This window comes from Pipistrellus kuhlii, unplaced genomic scaffold (assembly GCF_014108245.1).
Source record: "Pipistrellus kuhlii isolate mPipKuh1 unplaced genomic scaffold, mPipKuh1.p scaffold_m20_p_3, whole genome shotgun sequence".
Taxonomy (NCBI): domain Eukaryota; kingdom Metazoa; phylum Chordata; class Mammalia; order Chiroptera; family Vespertilionidae; genus Pipistrellus; species Pipistrellus kuhlii.
The window spans coordinates 151971242-151996272 of NW_023425529.1; the positions used below are offsets into that span (position 1 = coordinate 151971242).

A 25031-nucleotide genomic window follows, 5' to 3' on the forward strand; every position below is an offset into this window, starting at 1 on the left:
GTTGGCTATTGTTTTTTTATTTTTTATTTGACACTAAAGAGTTCAGTGTCCCTGACTAAATAGTTCGGTATTGCATGTTTTAAAAATTCTTGTGGACCAGCGTTTGAAAATTGTTGGTTTATAAGAATAGAGTCATCTGATATTGCTGGACTGTTTCTTTTTTGCTACCTCCCAGTTTGAAGCCATCTTATCGCTAATACATTTTTCATTTTTCTGTATTTTCTCAATTATATTATTTTTTTAAATTATATATATTTTGATTTTTTTTTTTTTTTTTTTTACAGAGGAAAAGGTAAAGGAATAGAATAGAAAGTTAGAAATATCTATGAGAGAGAAACATAGATCAGCTGTTTTCTGCACACCCTCTACTGGGGATGTGCCTGCAACCAAGGTATATGCCATTGACCAGAATCAAACCTGAGACCCTTCTGTCTTTAGGCCGACATTCTATCCACTGAGCCAAACCAATTAGGGCTCAATTATATTACTTTTGATATGAATCCAAAACTACTCTAAATATTTTGATTGAAAATTATCTAAGGGAATCAGTAGCATCAATTTTGTTTTATTATATTAAAATTTTTGTATTATAGTTTTCTTCCACTTTTAGGGGGATTATTTCACCTGTTAGAAAAAATTTTAAGTAAATTATAGAATGTAATTCAATTATACTTGAACAGAACCTGCTTTTTAAATACCTTTAGGCCCTAACTGGTTTGGCTCAGTGGATAGAGCATTGGCTGTGGACTGAAGGGTCCCAGGTTCGATTCCAGTCAAGGGCATGTACCTTGGTTATGGGCACATCCCCAGTAGGGGGTGTGCAGGAGGCAGTTGATCGATCTTTCTCTCTCATCGATGTTTCTAACTGTCTATTCTTTTCCCTTCCTTTCTGTAAAATATCAATAAAATATAATTTAAAAAATAAATAATTCCCTTTAGTATTTTCATATATTGATTGTATATCATATAATTAAAAGTTCTGAGAACTGTCTCAAGAATGCTTTAAAGATAAGTGTTAAACAGAATAAGTTTTGCTTTATCTTCATATATTGCCAAGTTGGATTTGTGAAGAAGGAATGATGCTTTGCTTCAAGGAAATGTATTTTATATAAATAAAGATCAAGTGTATTTGATAACAAAGTTTAATACTTATTTATATTTTTATTAAATAAAGTTTATTATCTATAAATTGAAATTAACCTGCTATGTATTAATTTTTAGTATAACTTAAACTTGTAGCCCTTCAATTTGAACATTTATTGCCATGTAAAATTTGATTGTTTAAATTAATGCGATATTTATTTAAAAACTGCAGAGTATTGCTAGCTATATGATTTTTAAGAATAGGTTCTGTGAAACCTAACTTTCCAATTGTTGAAGTTGCGTGATGCAATGAAGAAAGTGCTTGGTTGAGAATTAAAAGACCAGGGTAAATATTGGGCTTGGTCTTTTGCCCAGTGGCAACAATATTTTATGGGAAGTACTTTGTTTTATTTTTTATTTATTTAATTTTTAAAAAAATTTTATTTTTTAAATATATTTTATTGATTTTTTACAGTGAGGAAGGGAGAGGGATAGAGAGCTAGAAACATCGATGAGAGAGAAACATTGACCAGCTGCCTCATGCACACCCCCTGCAACCAATGTACCTGCAACCAATGTACATACCCTTGACTGTAATCGAACCTGGGACCTTTCAGTCCACAGACCGACACTCTATCCACTGAGCCAAACCAGTTTTGGCGGAAAGTGCTTTGTTTTAAACTGAGGCCAAAACCTAAGCCTACCTGGTTCTTGAGCTCCTGCCCTGAACTACTGTGTGGTACTTCCTTGCTGTATATCATTAGGTATGTGAATTTGAACAAGCCACTACATCTCCTTGGTATAAGTTGATTCACTTATAACGTTGATGCTCCGGAGAAGAGTAGTTGTAACATTGGCATTGGAATATAACATTTAAGAGATTTTCTCACTTAGAGTACTGCTTCCCACCTAGGACTACTCATAATCTCTTACCTCTGTCTAAACTATTCATTTGTTCATTCCTTCATTCCATTCTTTCGTCAACAACAGTTTATTGAATAACCGTTGTGTGCACCATACTAGGCATTTGAAATATATCATTGAACTAACTAGATGGAGATTTCTGCCTTTATGGAGCTTACATTTTAATGGGATAGGGAAGTACAGAGAGGAGGAAATACACATAGTAATAATATTACCGGCTAAAAATTTTCAAAATGCAGGCAGAGAGAGGCTTCATTTCCTTGCTTTTAGACTGAAGTTCAGTCTTTCATGTGGCCTGTGAGGCCTGCTAACTCTGCTGTAGGCTCATTCTTCAGGCCCAGCCATGCTGACTTCCATCATACTTTCATTCCTTAGCCTCCTTTCAGAGTCACTATGTCTGAGAAGTGTCCTGGAACTCTGATTTTGAATTAGAGATCCCCTGCTGTCATAAGCTCTCTCTACTTCTGTATAACATGCATCTCAATATGATTTTTTTTTAGTTGCTGTGCAATCATATTTAAAGTCTGTCTTTTCCACTAGCCTGTAAATTACTGGAGGGCTGGGAGAGTGCTTTTCTTTTTCAGGTCCTAGTACATGGCATATAGTAATAGAGTTGGTTTGGCGAAAGGAGGTAGAAGAGAAGGGTGTGTAAAGGCTGGGAGAATGCCGGGGCTTTGCGATAGGGAGTCAAGTGCAAAGTTGATAGTGATGGGATGAAACTGATGGCCCTGGAAGGATCAAGTATTTAAATCAGAGCAAGAAATTTAAATTTGGTTTTAAGGCAAAGAGGAGCTATGGAAAGTTTAAACAGATTTTTGGAATACTAGTTTGTTTTGATAACATTTGTTGCCTGGAAATAGTTAATTAGATAATTTGGACAACACCTTCAAGTGTGATTGATTAAATTTTTACATTATGAAAGTAGTATGAAGTATGAAATTTTGATCTTTATGCTGAAAGTTTTTAATGTGTATCTAAGATTATACAAAGATAAATAAAAGTTCCTTTCTTTCCTCAACTCTCAATCCTACTTTCAAGTAGTAACTAAAGCTGATTTTTTTGTTTGTGCCCAAATGCAAGTTTTTATGAGCATCCAAATGTATTTTTCTGTCTTAATGTAGATGCGGTCATACTATATATATTACAGATAACTTTCTTTACCTTCTACAATACATATTAAATTTTGCATATATTTAAAATTTTCTTTTTTCCTTTAATAACAAAACTTATTCCTCATTTATGCATCTGCAGGTTGACTAAAATGTATTTCTGCTTAATTTTAAAAAATTAATTTTCAATTAAAGTTTTTATTCAATATTTTGTATTATTTTCAGGTATATGGCATAGTGGTTAGACAAACATATACGTTACAAAATGATTACCTCAATAAGTCTAGTACCCACCTGGCACCAGACATAGTGATTATAATATTGACTGTATTTCCTTTACTGTGAGATACTTTACATCCCTGTGAGTATTTTGTAACTACCAATTTATACTTCTTAATCCCTTGTAGAATTATCTTCTTAAAACTTAAACCCGAGTCATCATTCCTCTGTATAGAGCAAGGCGTTTGGAACTCTACCAAATTCCTTAAGTCCCTGCCAGAACAGGCCAGGCATCCTACCTGTTTATCTTGCCATTTCCTTACTGTGCTTCAGTTTCACCTCTTGGGTCTTTTTTAATTTTATTTCTAGAACATATTAAGTGCCTGGATAATCTAGGGTTTTTGAACATATTGTTGCTTTTGTCTAGGTTCCTTTCTTCCAAATCTTCCCATGGTGTGGTGACTATCTATTGTTTTTATAGGAATGCAGAATTTATTATCTCCAGGTTTTAATTTGAATTTTACTTAGGAAGGTCTCTTTCTGAGCAGTTTATGTAAGCTCCTCCCTCTCACTCTCTCCCTTAGTACTGTTTGTTTCCATGTAATATTCATTTCAATTCTCAATTAATTTGTTTACTCTTTTCCTCTCATAAGTTTCACAAGGGCAACAACTATTTCATGTGGTATTTCCGCAGTAAATATTTTCAAAGTCAATGAATAAATAGATGAATAAGAATGCCTGAATCAACCTCATTATTTTAAAGGCTGTGTAATATTCCATTTTATATATGTACGAAATAAGGTACCAGTTCCCTATTGAAGGCCTTGCTTTTCTGCTTTTCTTTATCTTTATTTATCTGAAAGTATTACAGATGTCCGTTTGTTTTTTTTTGTTTTCCTATTGACCTCCTCCACCCGGACCTGCCCCCGTCAGGCCTTCACCAGACTATTGTCTGTGTCCCTGAGCTATGAATATAAGTTCCCTGGTTAATCTCTCCCCCATTTTCTTTTCTAATCAGAACACCACCAATAAAATGAAAGTAATGAATGTTTGCATACCTCTTCGTGTGTGTGTGTGTGTGTGTGTGTGTGTGTGTGTGTGTGTGTGTTTAGGGTAACATAAAAAACAAAATTGCTGGGATGAAAGACACATGTCTCAAGTTTTTAATAGATACTGACAATTTCTTTTGAAAAAGATAGTCCCATTTTATATCAGTAGTGAGTGTGCTGCTTGTTTATCTTCAGGTCATCACTGCTTGCTCTTACCAAACTTTGATGAAAAGTGCCTCTTGTTGCTTCAGTTTGTATCTCTTTAACTGTAACAAAAGTTGAACATATTTTATATATTATCCTTTTAGATTTAATTTTATGTAAACTTAGTATTTAATTATATGCTTATATTTCCTGATGATTTTTGGTCTTTTTTTTATTGATTCAAATTTTGAATAAAATTTTTTTTCTGCCTATAACCGTATAGGGGTTATACTGTGTGATATGTCAATTAGTGTCATTTAATTTAGAGCTACATGGTGCTTTTTGTTTCTTTGAAATTAGTTTTATATAGCCCAATAATAAAACTAAATGTGCTGCAGAACGTATTGGAGCTGAGTGTATTTAATAGTTTATTGTTGAAACTGATAATAGATTTTTAATGTCCAGTCTATAATATGTCCTCAATAAAACATTTTTGGATGAATGAATAACAAGTAAAAATCAATTTTTAAGGTAGTTTGATTTCACTTGGAAGTTCATTTATTAGAATTTGCTTTTTGTAGTAGGAAAACTTAAAGCAGTAGTGATTAGTTGAAAGACAAGATTTTTTTGTGACAGTTTATTGAAGTGTTGGATTTGTGGCAGTTAAAGCATTTTTAGAAGATTTGCTATATGTAAACATATATCTTTTTATACACACGCATTCATAATATGTATATATGTAAATAATGCTAAAATATAACTAATAAATTCTAGTAATTATCTTTTAGCATCTGCCTTATCTCTCAAGGTAATAAACATTTTAGATAGCTGTTGATTTTTCTCTCAGAATATCTTTTGCAAATATTCTATTACACTTTTGAAAGAAAAGACTTGTTTAAAGTTTCCTTTGCTTCTTACAATCCAGTCTCCATCGGCCAGCACTCTTCCTGTATTTTGTTCGCGAGGCACTAATTGTCCGCATTTGGCAGGTTTAACACTTCCTGACAGAGAGGCTATTAAGGGGAAGTATTCTCCAATAACTGTCACTGGCTCCAACAAAGAACCTTCAAACTCAATGTGTGGAAACCACTAACATTCTTAAATGACCCTTTTCATGATTTTTATCCCTTTAAACTAAAATTTGGAGAATGTAGGGTCAGCAAAAACAGAAAGGTGTAATAAAGCAGTAAACCTTGATTTTTTTGGTGAGGGGGCGGGGGATAGCGTAGAATGGGAGGTATAGATTTATCTCTGACTTGAAAACAATTGTTATTTTGGAAAATCTCATTAGCAGATGTGACTGCTTGGAGTAAAAAAAAAAAAAAAGGGACTTAAAACTGATGTCGCTTTCAGGACTGCTTTGAACTTAACAAGCACCTATTTGTGGAGCAGACTGGCTAATGAAAGGAAATTAAATTTTTCTGACAACTTCCCCTGCCAACCTCCTTATTCAGGGGATGTTATTAGGTACTGAAGACTTTTAAGGAAGATTTTTTTTATTAGACATAAATGAACCAGTTATAAACATCCCCTGCTCTCCCTTTTTGGGGAAGAATTCTGGTTACTCTACATTTTTAAAGTATTCGCTTAAAAGCTTAAAAAATGCCTTCCCTTTAATATTTTAAAGTTATTTTCTAAAAAATTCAGGCATGCTTACCAGCTAGTGGTTTCAAAAAATTATTGTCATTCTTTGTGATAGTTTATGTCACTGATTTATAAAAAATGTTAAATTTACTAGGAGGATGTATATAACACCTTTCAGCTTGCTCTTTGTTGTTATATGGGGAAATGTTTTAAGAATGCCCTGTATGAGGCATGTTAGGTGAGCGTTGATCAATGAAATGGTTTAGATTCAAGGAAAGGTTTTGTCTTTTCAGTGGTATTTAGCAGTAACTAATCCTTACATTCATAAACTTACCTTGTACTGTTTTGAAATGTATTTTCTTTTCTTGGCTTTTTGGAAATTTCCCCCTCATGTTGAATTCTGTTTTTAAAGATAAAATAGTAAAAAGGTATGAAATAAAAAAAAATAAAAATAAAGTAATGGATATTTCTAAAGGCTTTTTATTTTATTTTATGTGGAGGTGGGGGGAAGGAGGGGAAGAATGGGAGGATTGATAATTCCTATAGATACCGGGGAATTTACCTTTTTAATTCTGAAAAATCTATTGGGCTTCCCCCTAACAATAGAGAATCAACTCCCCCTGCTGACAGAATCTAGGAAAACATGACATATAAATATCAGAGAGACAGAAACAAGCTGGCTGTAGACAAGCTTTAATGATCTGATTTATGGCTTAGTATTGATTGTAAACATCTAAATTCTGCCGTTAAACTTCAGCAACTGCACCAAATCATTTGGCAATTCTGGTAGTGCTTCCTGCCAGCTCATTTCAAACTGCTTTGAGTTTCTTAATATAATGATGATGAGGTAAAATTTACATTCCACTTATGGTATTAATTTTACATTTCTCTGAATGAAAAGAGTTAGAAGGTTGTAAAATTGAACATTAAATGAATCAGAGGAGACAGTGGTGCAATATATGACTGCCCTAAAGACATTGTGCAATGGCTGATGGGATTAATGTTGGGTCTCATTTCCTGCTTTTACAGGATGCAGATGAAGCTGTCAGAATTGCAAGGGAAATTGGTAAGTTCTTAAATTAACTTTTGGTAGGGATTCTGTGTCTTTTAGCAGATATGGCTGAGTAAATAAGAAATTCCCATAGAGCAAATAATATTTTAATAGTTTAGGTTTCTGATTAGTTGTCGCTCTGGAAGAATTTATCTGCCGAATTACCATATTCTATTATTAAAGTGAACTTTAAAGAGTAGTTTGACCTTAATTACAGCTCTTTTATTAGATGAAATCACTGACTAATTAAAAGAAGGAATTGTCTTAAGAATTCTTGAGCTTGAATGTAATTTGTATGTACGGAGTTGAATGAAACTTATTTAAAGTTAAAGAACTTATATGGTTAAAACAAAGATATGTTTAACAAGGCTCTTCCAAGATTTTGCTTTTCCTAAGATATTAAATACCACCAATTTTGCTAGGGAAGTGAAAATAGTATGTGAAAAGTTAGAACTGAGTATTCTAAATTGGAGTAAAAGGTAAACTGAAGGACATTTTAATGATTATTTTACTTGGCTGTTTTAGGTAGAATTGTACCAGGGCAGTGTTTCTCAACTCTGTATTTTCAAAAACATTACTGGAGCTCATGACAATTATTGTATTTTCACTTTTAGCTAATTAAGGAAATGTATGAGGGGTACATTAGCAAGGCAATGAAATAACTACAGTCTTATTAATCAAATTACTATTTGTAGTTGATAGATATTTGCAGATATGAGAGAAATTAGACAATACTTGGTAGTCAGGAATTCACAGCATCTTCTAAGCATTCCTACACTGATAGGGACAAGTTTTGTTGCCTCCCTCCCACCTGAACATTTCTTTAGTTCTGTTTCTCATTAAGATTGATCATTTAGACTTAATTTATTCATTTGGAGAACTTATTTTATTCATTTGATTTGGCAACTTTTACATAGTTGTGATTTGTAGAAATATCTTTATGGTTTGAAAACGACCACTTTTATTAGTAAACTAGAGGTCCGGTGCATGAAATTCCTGCATGGGTGCAGTACCTAGGTCTGGCTGGCCATTGAAGTGCAAGCATCTGGTGTGGAAGGGCAGGCCAAAGTTGACCTCTGGGCCCTTGGCAGCACCTGGACCCCTACCCGCCCCCCTCCGCCTGAGTTATAGCACTGGAGTCCCACTGTGGAGATGTGGTGAGCACACCAGATGCCACAGGCTGGGGTATAGCATGGGCCTCGGGGCACCCAGTGGCACACGGAAGCCGGGCAGGCAGCGCGCTCTCTCCCCCCGCCAGCCTTGCAGACCGGCTTCTGCATGAACCCATGGGGAGCCCTACCAGCTGCTGCAGTCTCAATGGCTGTGGCCTGGCTCACCTGGAAGAGATCGAGTAGATTTGGGGTGGGCTCCTTGTAGGCGCCCGGCACCTGAGCAGAAGGCTTCCCTGGAGCACGAGCCTGGCATCTGGGGGAGGTTAGTAGGGAGAGTGAGAGTGAACTTGGTGGACCCCCTGCATTCTCACTGCACCTCTGTCCTTGTCACTCCACCCCCTGCCTAGGTGCCTCGGGAGGTTGGTTGCTGCCACCCACCCTCAGTTCCTCTTTCCAGCTCGGGGCGCAGCCTGGATTTGCTGGTTGCTGTCTGCTGGATGATCAGTGGCACCCACCTTAGCCTGGCACTACCATCCCACTGCAGTTCCACTCTTGTAGGGCCCATTGGGGCCAGCAGCGCCTCCACTGCTGTCAGCACAGCCTGCCATGTTCCAAGCTGCCCTCTGGTGGTCAGCACACATCATAGTAAGCGGTTGAACTCCTGGTCGAACAATTTGCATATCAGGCTTTTATTATATAGGATATTTTCTTTACAATAGAGACAGGTGAACTTATCAGTTCTTCAGTGATCTAAAAAGATATTTGGCTTGTTGCATCTTGTTTCTGGTTTGGTTTGGCTAAATTATTTGGTGTTGGCTCATAATTACATGTGCTTTGTTTTGAAAACATTTTTCTTAATAATATAGGTCCTGGATTTAAGAGTAGGCCCTAGAAAACCATATTTTATCTTAGTACAACATCTCATCACTAATCATTTCTTCAGGCTCATCAATTTCAAAGAGCATTTCAGTACTTCACAGGAAGATCTGCTAGATTGCTGAAGAAGTTGGACAACATGGAACTGATTTGTCTTTTTTTTTTTTTTTTTTTTTTTTTTTTTTTTGAGGCAATCAAAAGCTTCTCTCTGTGGTTTGAAATCACTGGCATTCCTCAGAGCCTAAGAGGCATGCAGTATACCTACTGGCTTTTGAGGAGACTTTCCTAAAATAACTTCATGTCTTTCCATTGTGTACTTTTTCGATTTCAAAAGTCACCTTTCTAATTCTAATTTAGATACTATTGTTACTCTCTACATAATGGATATAATATATTATTACAATAATATATTAATATATTATTACAATTAACATATCTAATTTAGATACTATTGTTACTCTCTACATAATGGATATAATATATTATCTACATATAATGGGCAATAGTTGGAGGAATTTGGAGAAATAAAAATGGGTGAGAAGAAAATCTTGAATTTCATTGACATGCCACATTTTAAATTATAAATCTTCAATTCTTGAGCATTTCCTTTGTGAAAATGGCAGGCTCCAGATTGGTTTGCTTGTTTTCATGTCTTCTTTCTACTTTTTCAAAATAATCAGTGACCTTTAAAATAACCAGTGAGTCATGATGGGACTCTGACCAATTCTCATCACTTGGCTTTCCTCCCTTAATACTTATTTATTTATTTATTTATTTTTATTTTTTAATTTTTCCCCTCCCTTAATATTTAATGCTGTGCTTTACTCACCTTTCAGATTTTCACTACTGATTCAATCTAAGGCTCTTTTCTTTATATTTGGGCGCATCCTTTTATGACTCCTTCTTTCTTCTAATTTTTTCCCAGTTAATCCTTCCCATTTGTAAAATAAATGATTGCAATCATGATTATTAAGTATATGAGTGCTAGTGTTTTGCTTATGCTGAAAGAAAGGGAAGCCATACAGTTTGAAGTGCAATAAGACATAATAAAGAACCAGGAGTCATCAACTTTATAAAGCTTTTGGACTTTCCCTGAATTACCACGGAAACCTCCCATAAAACCTTTTTTCTAAAGTGGCCAGCTTCCAAAAGAAATGAAATTATTTATTATTAAAATCTCTTGGTTTCCTGTATTGTTTTGGTGATTCATCAGTTTTGTTTTCTACTAATTTCATTGAGATATATCACATTTTAACTACACAGGATTTCGATGAGCCTTTGTGAGTTGATCTTAAGAGATGAATTGATCATTGTTTCCATGAGAAATATATTCCCAGTTTTAAACAAGTTGTGAATTGTCCATGTGTCATAGCTACTTGTAAATTTCTCTATTTTACTTCTTTCTGTGTTACATGATAAAATGAAATTGATCATCTTTTACATGGTCCTCTCTGATGTCTTTACTCCTCTTCTGGAAACAAGAAAAGTAAAGCTATTCTTCCAAAGGAAGAAACTAACTTTATGAGCATTGTTGAATTAGGTGTCTTTTACATGATAGTAGCTCTTGTTTATGGAGCATTCTTTCCCAGCGGAAGGCACTTTGTGAATGTTATTTCTAATGCTAATCCTTGGGTTAATTATTTTCATTTACATTTAAGTAACTAAGAATTAGAAATGGTAAGTAATTTGCTCAAGGTCACCGGACTACTGAGTCCTGATTTAAATTTAGGTTTATTTAGCTCTAAAAAGCATGGATTTTTTCATTATACTTTGGCTAAACTAATGGGATTAAAGATGATAGCTAAAACGTGAGTCATCACTGTGTTTAAAATAATGTAAAAACAGTTAAGCATGTTATATGTGGAATTCAAGATGGGGTGTGAGACAGTTAAGACTTAATATGTTACTTCCAAGACCTTGTTCTTTGGCCTTTCTTGTCTTTCTCATTCTCTTTCCTGATTTTTTCTTTGACCTCTCTAAGTTTAAAGATACAGGACTCTTGATCCTCAGTTTATCTTTAACCCCAGAGATAGACAACAGAAATCAGTGAGCTTGATTTGCATTAAAGTTTGATCTTTTTACTGGATCAAAGGCCCTTAATACAATTAAGCCAAAATTGATTCTTAAAAGGAAAAGAAATTGTAAATCTAAAACCTGCCCTTTAACAATTTCCAGATTATTCTCATTCTTTTCTTTTGCCTGTCTTTCCTAAAATCACAAATCATGGGTAATTTTAATGTTTTTGATCCTCAAGTCCACCATGCTCCAAACCTGGTTCTTCTATATCTTCTACATCTCATTAAATGTCACTTCCATTCACTCAGTGACTAAAACCCAAGTTCTATCCTAGTGCCTTTCTTCTTGTCATTCTATTGTCAGACTGTCAATAGATACTGCCATTCTTCACTCAAAATATCTCTCATACTCACTGCTCACTATCTTTACTACCAACACTCTCTTCCAAACTACCATTGTCCTTACAGGGACTGTACTTTTTCTTAAACACTTCAAAGCCATTCTTCACATAGCATTCAGTGTATTTTTTAAAACTCTAAATAATAGAGATACATTTATCTCATTTCACCCCATCCCTTCTTTAAACCCTCTAATGGCTTTTCATTGCACTAAGATAAAATAAAAATTCTTTACCCCAACTATAAATCTTTAATTTGGCACCACCCTTCTCTCCAATCTGATTTTATACTACTACTCTCTTCCTTTTACTGTACTCAGTCACACTGGCTTTCTTGAACACACCAATTTCAGGGCCATAGAATAAGATGTTTTGTTTGCTTATTTTTTGTAGTAGGAGGGGAGCCTGGAATACTCTGGTTGATGTCCTCACATGAATGGCTCCTTGTTACCTCTTGGCTTAAATGTTATGTCTTTGAGAGAAGATACTCTAATATTGCCACATGATCATTCCATCATAACTATGTTCTAAACTACTGCGTAGTATTTATGACTTTTGTATATTTTTCTTGTTTGTTAACTTTTCCCTCAATATATTATTTTGAAAAATTTCAACCATAAGACATTTTGAAAGAAGTTTACATTGTGTACCTGTATACCCAACACCAAGATTCCACTATCTTTCTTTTGCTAGATTTGTTTTATCACTTAATTTATCCATTTGTTAATTCATCTTAGTATGGTGCATTTCAAAGTACATTGCAGTTATTAGTGTGCATCCCAATAATTACTTCACTATAAATATCATGAACTGAATAAAATATTTCACTATAAATATCATGAACTAAATATTTCCATAAAATTTTGTTATCTGAAAAAGTTTGTATATACTAACATGAACAAATTTTAAGTCTGTGTATGTTTATTTTGATAAATGTATCATCTGTATAGTCCAAAATACCACCAACATATTGAACATTACTGCCTCTCCAGAGAGTTCCCTCATCCTCCTTACAAGTTAATCCTCATACTCTTCCCTCACCCCTCCTCCCATGTCCAGAGGCATTTCTAAATATTTTTATTAGCCCCCAAAGAAACTCTGTGTCCATTAGTATTCACTACTTATCTCCCTTGTCCCTGGCAACCACTAATTTACATTTTATCTCTCTGGATTTATCTATTCTGGTTATTTCATATAAATGGAATCATACCTGTGACCTATGTCTAGTTTTTTCACGTAGAGTTCATTCCTGTTTTATCATGTATCAGGACTTCATTCCCTTTTATGATTGAATAATAATCCATGTAGTATATATAGCATTTTGTTTATTCATTCATTCACCTATGATATTTGGGCCATTGCTACTTCTAGATGATTGGAAATAGTGCAGCTCTGAACATGAGAGCAGCTCTGAACATGAGAGCACATACATCTGTTTTCAATTTTTTCTGTATTTATATATATATATTTGCAGAAGTGCTGGGTTATATGGTAATTTTATGTTTAACTTTTTGAAGGACCATCACAGTTTATTTATTTATTTATTTTTTATGGCAGATGAACCATTTTACATTACTACCTACAATGTACAAAGGTTTCAAGGTTTCAGTTTTTTCAAATCCTTGCCAATAGTTGCTTCCCTCCCTCCCTCCCTCCCTCCCTCCCTCCCTCCCTCCCTCCCTCCCTCCCTCCCTCCCTCCCTCCCTTCCTTCCTTCCTTCCTTCCTTCCTTCCTTCCTTCCTTCCTTCCTTCCTTCCTTCTGTATTGTGGTCATCCAAGTGTATGTGAAATGATATCTCACTGTGGCAGATAGCATGATAAAAAAAACATCATCCAACTATATGCTGTCTATAAGAACCTCACTATAGATTCAGAGACAGAAATAAAATTAATTGTAGATACCACTGCACTTGGACCAGCCTGAGACAGAAATAAATTAAAAGTGAAAGGATGGAAAGAAATGTCCCATGAAAATAGTAAAAGAGAGCTGGAGTGGCTATATTAATATCAAACAAAATAGACTTTAAGTTTAAAACCTTTGAAAGAAACAAAGACATTACATACTGATTATTTTAAACATACTACCGTGTTTCCCCGAAAATAAGACATCCTCCGAAAATAAGACCTAGTGCATGGAAAGATAAGACATCCCCTGAAAATAAGACCTAGTGCAACTTTGGGAGAAAAAATTAATATAAGACACTGTCTTATTTTCGGGAAACAGGATATTATAAATATATATGTACCAAACAGCAAAGACCAAAAATCTATGAAGTAAACATTGACAGAATTGAAATGAGGAATAGACAGTTCTACAAAACAGTTGGAAAGTTCAATTTCACACTTTAAATAATGGAGAGAACATCCATAGAGCAGATCAATAAGGAAATAGAGATCTTGAACAGCACTAAAATCCAATTAGACCTTACAGATATGAATATAGAACAACCAACAAGAGAATACACATTTTTTTCTCAAGTAACTATTTATTAAAAGGAAAAGTGAAAGAGTGAATGATTCAGAATTTTTAGAGGAAAGGAGATAAATAACATCAAACTGGAGAAGCATCTCATAAAGTGTATTCCTTTTATTGCAATGTTCCTGGGTCTTAGTTTGATTGAGAAGCAACTCTTTACCCTTTTATTGAATTATCTTTAAAATAGTGTGGGATTACTTGTATTAAATAATTTAATTTTTCTTTGCAAGTGGTTGTTTTATATTTGTTTAGTTAATATTTTATAGTAAAATTGCCCATGTGATGCTTTCCTTTGTATTACTTAAGATAATGATCATCACATAATATGTATTTAGCAAGTGAATGAATTCAGATAGAAATATATGTATAAGTTTATAAGTGAATTAATTATAATCACACATTTTAAAGATTTTTTTTCACAACATTTGTAGATAATAATTTGACAATAAGTTTTTTAAGCCCTCCTTCCCCCTCAATCTGTAGTTTTGTAATGGAGATACCTGGGAAGAGCATGAATGTTAAGTATATCATGATAAACTCTCAGCACATAGATAATAATTTAAAAAATGTAAGATCATTCAAGTAAATTCAGTATGTGCTTTTTGATTACTAGTGCTATTCAATTGCTGTAGGCTGTCCTTAGATTCATTAGACTGGAGTAATGGAAGTTTTTTAGGACTCTGAGATTCAAATGTTTGAGAATCTTTTACTGAACATTAATGCTTTGACATTAACCTATGGTTGTGACACCACTCATGTTTTCCAAGTTAGGTTCTCCTTTATGGTTCTTCTTGATATTAGTCTTCTAATTGCCTCAACCTCTGTGTCTAATTAATGTGTAAGAACAGGGACGTCCTTTTTTTCTATGCCCTGGCTGTTTTCCTTTTGAATGGTATATCAATAACAAAAATGTCATTTTTTTTTTATATAGAAGAACAAATTGTTAATATTTTAGAAGGATAAAAATACTTGGCTGTGCCCTGGAATCTTTTATTTCCTCTACTTATTTCATGCTGCTTAGAAAATTTTTCACATGTATATGACTCTGTGGTTAAAGACATATTGAAGAAACCTATGGAAAAATATTACAATTTATACCCTTTTCACAATCATATCCTGTTAATTTATTTTCCAATTTAGTCCTCAGTAGAAGATATCTTTGATAGCCTAAGGAGATTTAATAAGAAATGATTAAGGACAAATGATTAAGGATATGTTGAAGAAAATGGAGTTAAAGTGTTTTTTTTTTGTGTGTGTGTGTGTGTGTGTGTGTGTGTGTGTGTGTGTATGTGTGTGTATGTGTGAATTATATTAAAGAATGAATTTTTTATTTTGCTGTTTTCCTATTATTTAAGTAATGTGGTCATTTGAGGTTAGAATGATAATCCCTGAGAGATGGAAACGTGTGTTCTGTATCCCCTTTCTCTTTCTTTGTCACCGTCATTTGGCTGCTTAAATTTTCTTTTATTACTCCAACATGCACATTTTGACTTTAAGCATAATTTCACAACTTCTCTTTCTGTATTATACCATATTATATTTCCCCCCACTATTTATTTATTTTTGTTTTTTAGTCTATCATCTTTCTCTTGTCTTATTATTGTATTTATGTATTCTTTTTATTGGTATGTACCTTCCTTTGTTACTCTGTTGCAAAAGGCTCTTTTTCATTTTCCAGTGGAAAAAATTAGTGATAATAAGGATCACCTACAGGTACTTTTTTTTTTTTTATAGAGATTGTATTTATCTTACATAGTAAAGATATAAATAATTCATATTTGGAGTGCAACACATACATGTTTACTTTCTACTTATTGGATAATTAAAGCACAGATAATATTGATGTAGTAGTAAATGTACATTACCTCAGTGTTAAGTCTGCTAATCCAAAGGGTATACCAAAATTAAATTGATAATGATAAAACTAACATAACTAATTTTAATTAAAAGAGAACAATAAAATCAGTAGAAAATTATGACCAAATAAACACAGCACGGGTATTGTATTGGTAATAGAATTCATTTCCCCATAGTGCATGAATTTAAACTTCTCCTTATTTGTAGTCTCAAAAGGAACTTTTGAATATAGCAAAGTTTTGCACAGCAGCCAAATTTCCCAGTAGATTCTGAATTATATTTCCTTGGAATACTCTTAGTTATATGCTAGTTTTTATTTGAATCTATCATCATTAGTTCATCAGAGCTTTAGTATTCCACCCTGTTGACCTAAAACAACAAAGATTTATTTTTGTTCATCCTAAGTGTTTATTCCTCATTGGTCAGGTAGTGCGGTGGGAAGGAGTTCTGTTCTGCTGGAGCCTTATTCAGAAAATAAGGCTGATGGAGGTTTTAGCATCTGCAATAGTCACAGATCACAGAGGGAGGAAGTAGAGAGGTCTCAGTTTTTATATTAGCTGTGAGGCGTTTTCCATGTTTCAGTGTTCAGTGTTGTATTTCATTTTGTGGTTTGCAATTTTGCACCATTATCATCACTTAAATCGTGAATTCATCAACTCCATTTTTTGCTTAGAACACTGTAATGATAGCCTTCCATATATACTCCTCTGCTATCCTTGGATTCTCTTGTAAGCAGACTCTGGAAGTTTATTGGGAGAATACTCTTGGGACCAACAGTGTGACGGAATGCAGGAAACTGGACTAAAGGAGAAGTTGAATTGGGCTGAGATGCATACTCAACAAAGGATTTAGCTAATTCTATAGAAAGCTTTGAATATTTGTTGGTCTTTTATGGTTGTCTTAAATTGGCCTGTTGTATCAACTATTGGGTGTAGGCTCCCCTTAGGAAGAGACAAGACCTTAGGCAGAAAGCTAAAGAAGAAGACAGCTATCCATTACCAATAAAAGAAAAGGGGAATAACCTAAACTGGTGATCTGGACAGAGAACCTTGTTTTATAAGTTGACTAGGGGCCCAGTGCACCAATTCATGCACCTTGAAAGGAACTGTGGCTATTCAACCCCCTACCTCTGGCACACACTGCTCTTTTATTATATCTGTAGTCTTACCCTTTCCAGAAAGTCACATAGTTAAAATCCTACACTTTTAAACTTAGCAAGATGCATTAGTTTCTCCATGTCTTTTCACAGCTTGATAGCTCATATATATATATATATATATTTAGTTCATCCCATTGTATGGTTATATAATAGTGTGTTTATCCTTTCACCTTTTGAAAGATATTCTGGTGTTTTCTGGTTTTTGGTGATTATGAATAAAGATGTTGTGAACATTTGTGTGCAGGTTTCTGTGTGGACATAAATTTTTAACTCAATTGAGTATATACCTACCTCTGGGTCATATGGTAAAATTATATTTATTTAGCTTTAGGTAAGGTCATTTTGCATTCCTACCAGCAGTAAATAGCATTTGATGTTGTCGATGTTCTGGATACTAGGCATTCTAATAAGGTATGTAGTAATATCTTGTTTTAATTTTCGTTTCCCTAATGATAAGTCAGGTTGAATGTCTTTTCATATGCTAATTTGCCATCTTATATCTTCAAATCTTTTTGCTATGTATTCAAATCTTTTACTCATTTTTAAATTGGGTTTTTGTTGTTGTTGTTGTTGTTGAGTTTTAAAAACACTGTATATTTTAGATATAAGCTCTTTACCAGATATATTTTGCAAATAAAGTTTAAAAGTTTAATTTAAAATAAAGTTCAGTTTTTCTTTCATGGATATCACTTTTGGTGTTGTATGTAAAAGTTTATTGCTAATGTTTCTCCTACTTATCTTCTAGAAAGTCTATTATTTAGTACTAGAGGCCCGGTGCATGAAATTCATGCACGGGATGGGGGGTGTCCCTTCAGCACAGCCTGCACCCTCTCCAATCTGGGACCCTTTGGAGGATGTCCCACTGCAGGGATCAAGCCTAAACTAGCAGTTGGACATCCCTCTCACAATCCTGGACTGTTGGCTTCTAATCACTCACCTACCTGCCTACCTGGTTGCCCCTAACAGCCCTTTCCCCCTCCACCCCACCTCCTGCCGGCCTGATTGCCCCTCATTGCCTATTTGTGCCAGCCTGATTGCCCCTAACTGCCCTCCCCTATTGCCAGTGTGGTTGCCCCAACTGCCCCCTCCCTGCTGGCCTGGTTCTCCTAACTGCCCCCCCTTCCCGTCGGCCTAGTTGTCCCTCACTGCCCCCCTTGCCAGCTTACTCGCCCCCAACTGCCCTCCTGCTGGCCTTGTCACCCCACGCAGCCTGCTTGTTCAGTCGTTTGGTGTCCCTCACTAACCCTCCTGCTGGCCTGGTCATAGGTAGCCAACTTGTAAGGCTGTGAGGGTTAATTTGCATATTACCTCTTTATTATATAGGATTGTATATTTTGGTCTACAATCACTTTGAGTTAACTTTTGTGAAAGGTATAAGGACTGTGTCTAGATTCATTTTTTTTTTTTAAACATATGGATGCTTATTCTAGTACCATTTGTTGAAGAGACTTTCTTTTCACTGATTTGCTTTTAATCCTTTGTCAAATTTCAGTTGATTATATTTATGTGGGTCTATTTCTGGGCTCTCTGTTCTATTCCATTGATTAATTTGTTGGTTCTTTTACCGATATTATGCTACCTTGATTACTGTAGCTTTATAATAAGTCTCATGGAGATACTCACATTTATGCCTAAGTATTCTGTATTTTTGCTGCTGATGTAAATGATACTGTGTTTTTAGTTTTAAATTCCAAGTTTTCATTACTGGTGTATAGGAATACAATAACTTTTGTATCCTGAAACTTTGCTATAATCACATTTTAATTTTATAAGTTTGCTTTTGGTAGTGGTTGTTGATTTTTAAAGATTTTTTTCATAGACAATCATATTACCTGCTAATGAAGAGTTTTATTTATTTCTTACCAGTTTGTTTAGCTGACTCTTGTCTTAATGCTTAAGCTAGGATCTATAGGAGTGGTAAAAGGCAGCCTCCTTACCTTGTTCTTAATTTTAGGGGGAAAGCATCTAATTCTCACCATGAAGCCTGAGGTTAGCTATAGGTATTTTGTAGATATTCTTTATGAAGTCTAAGAAATTTCCTTCTATTCCTAGTTTGATGAACTCAGTGGGTATTGGATTTTGTCAGATGCTTTTTCTCCATCTGCTTATATGGTCTTTTCTTCTTTAGTGATGGATTACATTAATTGGTTTTTGAATGTTGAACTAGCTTTGCATAACTGAAATATATCCCACTTGGTCATGGTGCATATAATTCTTTATATACATTGTTAATTTTTTTTTCCTTTCAACCATTTTATTTTTATACCTAGAAATTTTATTTTAATGTTTTATATTTTCTACTTCATTCCTCATCATGATTATTTTTTCTTAAAATCCTTTAAATCATACAGACAGTATTTGTAATATCTATAATTTGTAATAATATTTGTAATAACTGTTTTAAGGCTTTTTATTTCTGAGTTTGTTTATGTTGACTCTCTTCTGATGTGGATCACATTTTGCCTTTCACATGTCTCTTAATTTTTTATTGGATTGTAGACATTGTGAATATTTGGATTTTGTTATTTTTGTTTAAAGGATGTTGAAGTTTATTTTGTTTGATAGGTAAAATAATTAATGTTCAGATTAATATATTTTAAGCTTTTCCTTATGTACTTATTTATTTACTTATTTATAGCTTTCTTGGGCAATTCTAGCATAGCGTTTTCTGGCATTCTGATTCAACAAGTATATCTTTGTCCATATTTCTCTACTTTCTATGATTTTATCTTTGAGTTCATAATTTATATTTCATTATAGAACTGAGATTTTATTTTATTTTTTTTAGTAAAATATAAACACCTGGTATTTTAGGCAGGAGAGAGAGGTAAAGCTAAATATATTGTTAAAGAATTTCACTGACCACTGTATAGTTCAATGGGACCACCTCTAGTGATGAGGAGTTCTGTTAGGGGGCTACTACAGGAGTCTTAGGAAGAGATGACGCCAGTTTGCTTTCTGGCAATTGTGATAATAGAGATAAAAGTGTGATCATTTTCTAATTACAAACAAAAATGACATTTTTCATGAGGAAGTTTAATGAACACCATCTTTTTTTTTTAAAATATATTGATTTTATACAGAGAAGAAAGGAGAGAGATAGAGTTAGAAACATCGATGAGAGAGAGTCATTGATCAGCTGCCTCTTGCACACCCCCAACTGGGGATATGCCCGCAACCAAGGTACATGCCCTTGACAGGAAACGAACCCGGGACCCTTCAGTCCCCAAGCCGACGCTCTATCCATTGAGCCAAACCGGTATCAGCATGAACACCATCTTAACCAAATATAACTTCATCAGGGAAAGTACAAATGGATTTTCTTTTCTTTTTATGGCTCTCTGATGTGATGTGAGAATGAAGGTATATTAATTTTTTTGGCTTTCTAGAATATGCTTTTCCTAATTCCTTTTCTCTTATCTTCCTGTGATTCTTTTCTCTTCTGAATTCCTAATGATAGAATTATTTGGGTACTTTTCCTCATCCTAGAATATAAAGCTCCCAATATGAAAACTGTATGTTAATCTTTTTTCTTCTCACTACACTCAACATTGCTTTTTAAATGGTACTCCTGCATAAAGCTATAACCTACATCAGAATTTTAAAATCGAATTACTCAACATCAGAATTTTAAAAATTGAGTTAATTATAAAACATTTAGGAAGCAAGTGCTTTTTTAACTAAGTTGAAGTTAAGAGTGCTTTTTATGGTTTAGAGAGGTCAAAGGTTTATGACCTTTGGCCCTCTCTTCCCTTTCCCTCTAAGATCCTATAGAGAGAGTTCAGTGCTCATAGAGCATCACAGATGAGGAAGAGTCCTTTAAAGGTTCACTACTGACCTCTTTTTTTTTTTTTTCATAAACAATCCTAAACAAGTGGCCTCAGACATTAATATCTCCACCTTGTTTTTCAGAAAACCTCTAAACAAGACTTTATAACTTCGCTTGATAAATTGTTATAGATGGCTCGTGTTGTCAAAAATTTCACTTTGTAATAACTAGTCTAAATAGTAAATCTTGCTAACTAACAACAATTTTATGATTTTATTTTTTCTTGTAAAACTATAACTGGAAATGTCCTTTGTTTGGACCTTATGTTGTATTTTAATAATTTCCACCAGTCTAGGCATTCCCTGTTGAATGAATGGATTTAGCTCAATATCTTCTCCATTGATGTTAGCAAGATCTGGAACTTCTGTAATATAATAGGGCTTAATTTTTCCCAAAACCATCATGACAGTTCTTGCTGGTAAAAGCTGCAGGGTTTTCCTGTGACTTTTCAGATAAAAATACCTCAACCACTATAAATCATTACTTTGAAACAAGGGAATTTAGTTTGTTATGCATCCAAACAGCAGTTTTGGGGAATCATATGAATGTGTGTGTGTGTGTGTACTTGTGTGTTTCCTTAATGCTATATGAGTTGCTTCACGTATCTTTGGTTGGTTAATACTATATTTACTCCCAGTTTTGGAATTCATTGTCAAATAATTTATGTTTTCTTAGCTTTTGATTTCATTATTAGTGAAAATGTTATATTTATTGATAGTCTCTCTCTTTTTTAAATGAACACACTCATTAAAAATATATGCAAGATCATTATACGGTGTTATATTTCTGACTCTAAAGAAAGGAACTTTTAAATAAATTAGTTATTGTCTCCTGCGATATTGAACATGTGGTCAGTTGTCATGTTCCTGCATCCAAATGATCAAAGTCTGAACTTCTGTCTAATTCTTCCCTGCTGTTAGGCTACCCTGTCATGATCAAGGCCTCAGCAGGTGGTGGTGGGAAAGGCATGCGAATCGCTTGGGATGATGAAGAGACCAGGTGAGATGCTGTCCAAAATATACTTTTGATGAAAATTACAGTTACTAGAGTTTTATTAAACCGACTAGTAAACAGATATCAAAAACATAATGGAGTAATTATAATCACCATCTAATTTTTGCTCTTTTCCCAATTTTAGATGGGAAAAATTGGAATAATGCAGAAACTTCCTTACTTATATTTTCATGATGATTACTCTATTATAGACAAGTTTTTACTTTATTAAACATCAACAAAGGATTACCTTTTAATTTTTACAGTCTACTTTTAAAATTTACAGTTATGATTCTATTTTCTAGGCAAAAGTTACTAACATTTGATCGTGTAATTCTAAGTGCATCCAAATATTTAAACCATATATTTAAAAGGTGTCGTAATTTCATTTGTTTATTACTCAGTATGTACTTGCTTTCATTTCCTTATTTATAAAAGTAGTAAAATATTTCTATAGCGTAAAATATATTTCTTTTTGGATTTGAAATTACTGTATGTCCATTTTACAGTGCACTCCATTGTAAATTTATGACATTTTAATTAGTAGTTGAGAAATTAAAAGTATCTTTTAAAACAGTAATTAAAAAACCCAAAGCATTGATTATACAAAATAATTTTTTGAAAAACTGTCTAATATGAGCAGGTTTTAGGGGACTCTTCAGATTTGTAGTCTTATTTATTTTCAGGATTGGTAGTAAGAGAGATTGATGTCATTTTTTGGAGGGAGGTAAAAAAAAAAAAATCACTCAATAATTATTGTTGCATTTTCTACCCTTTACTTGGAAGTAAATTGGCCTTCCAAGATGTTAATTTTACTTTCTCCCTTTCTTTCTCTTTTCCTTCCCATTCCTCAAAATCTCTACAAGACAGCAATCTGGAGTAGTTGGTATGAAAGTCATCCAATACAACATTAAGTCAGAAATTAAGTTCTAAAGTGAACAAGGAGGCAATATATTAGCCGTTAAAATTTTTTGGGAAGACCGCCACATTGTGGACTTAAACAGATAGTTTTAACGCTAAAAGAAAAGTGTCTCAGAACACCATTGTGTCTTTGGTTAAGTGTGATGTCGAGTGATGATATATGACAAATGCAGGTCTTTAAACCTCAGTCTCTCAGAGTGTCACTGATACCTGATATTGACTGAGGTAATATCAGATTCTCCTCTCCCACCTTAAGCTTACCCAGCAAGAATAAACTCATTGCAGGGATGGCAGTATTTGTCGAGAGTCTACTGTTTTTTAATAACATTCCAGGAATACAGCAATGAACAGAAACAAACAAAATAATTCCTTCACACAGTTTATACACTAGCTCAAGAGTTCTTAACCTTTGAATTCAAAGTCCCATAGAATTCAGGAACTGTTTTTGCAGCTGGATGAGTTTATAAAAGCACATATTTCTTTCATTATCATCTAATGGCAGTTTAGTGTTTCCTCCAATATATTCAAACTTTAATAGTAGTAGTAGTATATCTGGAGCTTTTCACCATTTAGGAAATCACATCTTAACACATTACAGTTATAGATATTTCTAGGTTCTACTGATTATTAGACTTGTTGGAGCTTATTGATGAATAAAGAGCCATATACATTATATCCCAAAATTGTTTTAAAAATATTTTGATACCTGTATTTTATTATAATTTATTTCCTATGCAATTCTGTTCATTTTCTATGTGTTTTAAATCACTTTAAGCCTTGTTTTGACAGAAAGTTCATATGCTGCATGATTCTGCAAAAGGGTCATGGCATAAACAAGGTTGCAGAAAGCCTTGTACTGATAGGAAGAGATAAACAATAAACAAATTCAAAGTAAATCACGTACTATTGTGGAAGGTGATAAGGACTATAAAAAATAAAGGAGGAACTCAAGAGATCTGGAGAAGGTTGGAGGAAATTCTCATTCTAAACAAGATGTAGGGTAGTCCCCACTGAGAACTCACATTGTAGTAAGGAGGAAAGGACCCAGACAAGGGCAGAGGTCTCTACCCGGGAACATACCTTGAGAGATCCAGGAGCAGCAAGGTGGCCAGGTGGTGGAACGAGGGTGGGAGGGAGGAGTAGGAGATGGGTCAAGGGGTTTTGGGTGGAATGGGGGCAGATTATGTAGGATGTTGTAGAGCATTCTTAGTGAGATGACAAGGAGCATTGGAGGATTTTGAGTAAAGAAGTCACTTTAATGGAACTTGAACAAATTTCTGATATTATTTACTTTTTAAAAAAATATAAAACATTTCAAACATATAAAAAAAAAGTAGAAGATATAATGAACTTATATATGTATCACCCAGGTTAACCAGTTATCAAGATTTTGTGGCTTAAAAAGAATTACTGGTTGCTATCTTGAAATAGACTTAATGGACAGTAGAATCATGAACTCTGAAATCAGGGAAACCAGTTGAAGGCTTTAGCAATAATCCATGCAAGAAAAATGGTGGTGGTAGCTTTCATCAGTGTAATGATGGAGGTGATAAGAGAAGAGTTTAATTCTCAAGGTAGAGGCAACAGGATTTGATGAGTGAGTTGATGCAGAGGATGAGGGTACTCAAGGATTACTTGCAGTCACTATTTACCTTACTTTTTTTGCTCTTACTCTCTCCTTGGTCTTAGTATTGATTTATAGACATTAAATGCATATGCTGCAACACTGCTTTATTGAAAATTTCTTGGGAAAGACTGAGAGATTAAGGCCAGAGTGAGAACTTTTATCTTCAAAATAGTAAGAAAGCTTTATTGAAGGGTCTGATTCTTAGCCTCTCTGGAATTCTGTCTGGCTTTATTCCTTTTGATAGTGGGGACTTACTTACCTGTATATTACTGAGCATTGGTTAACTATGTGAAATGTTTGAAGTCATGCTGGCTGGTTGCTGTGTGTGATATAAGGGAAGCAAGTATAAGAGGAGGAGGCATGTTTAATTTCATTTTTTTACCACATAATCCATTTTATTTGTCTTTTGCAGTTCAGATGTTGAAGCTATCTCTTTTGCTTTAAATGTAACTCCTGTGCCAAGTAGACTTCATGGGTGGTTTGGGCTTCCTCACAGTGTGGTGGCCTTGGACTTTTTACATAGGGACCCAGTGGTCTAAGGGCAATCGTTTCAGATACAAATGGAAGGAAGCTCTTTCACTGTTTGTAATCCAGTCTCAGAAGTC

At 34.2% G+C, this 25031-nt stretch overlaps 1 protein-coding gene across 4 annotated transcripts in view; it reads left to right on the forward strand.

Moving 5' to 3' along the window:
- Positions 1 to 25031, forward strand: part of PCCA (propionyl-CoA carboxylase subunit alpha) — a 348233-nt gene that overhangs the window by 119083 nt on the left and 204119 nt on the right. For all 4 annotated transcript variants that reach the window (XM_036454630.2, XM_045588766.1, XM_045588767.1 and 1 more), the window contains 2 exons: positions 7142 to 7178; positions 21806 to 21884. In XM_036454630.2, the coding sequence (XP_036310523.1) occupies positions 7142 to 7178; positions 21806 to 21884 (116 nt within the window). The remainder of the gene's footprint in view (positions 1 to 7141; positions 7179 to 21805; positions 21885 to 25031) is intronic.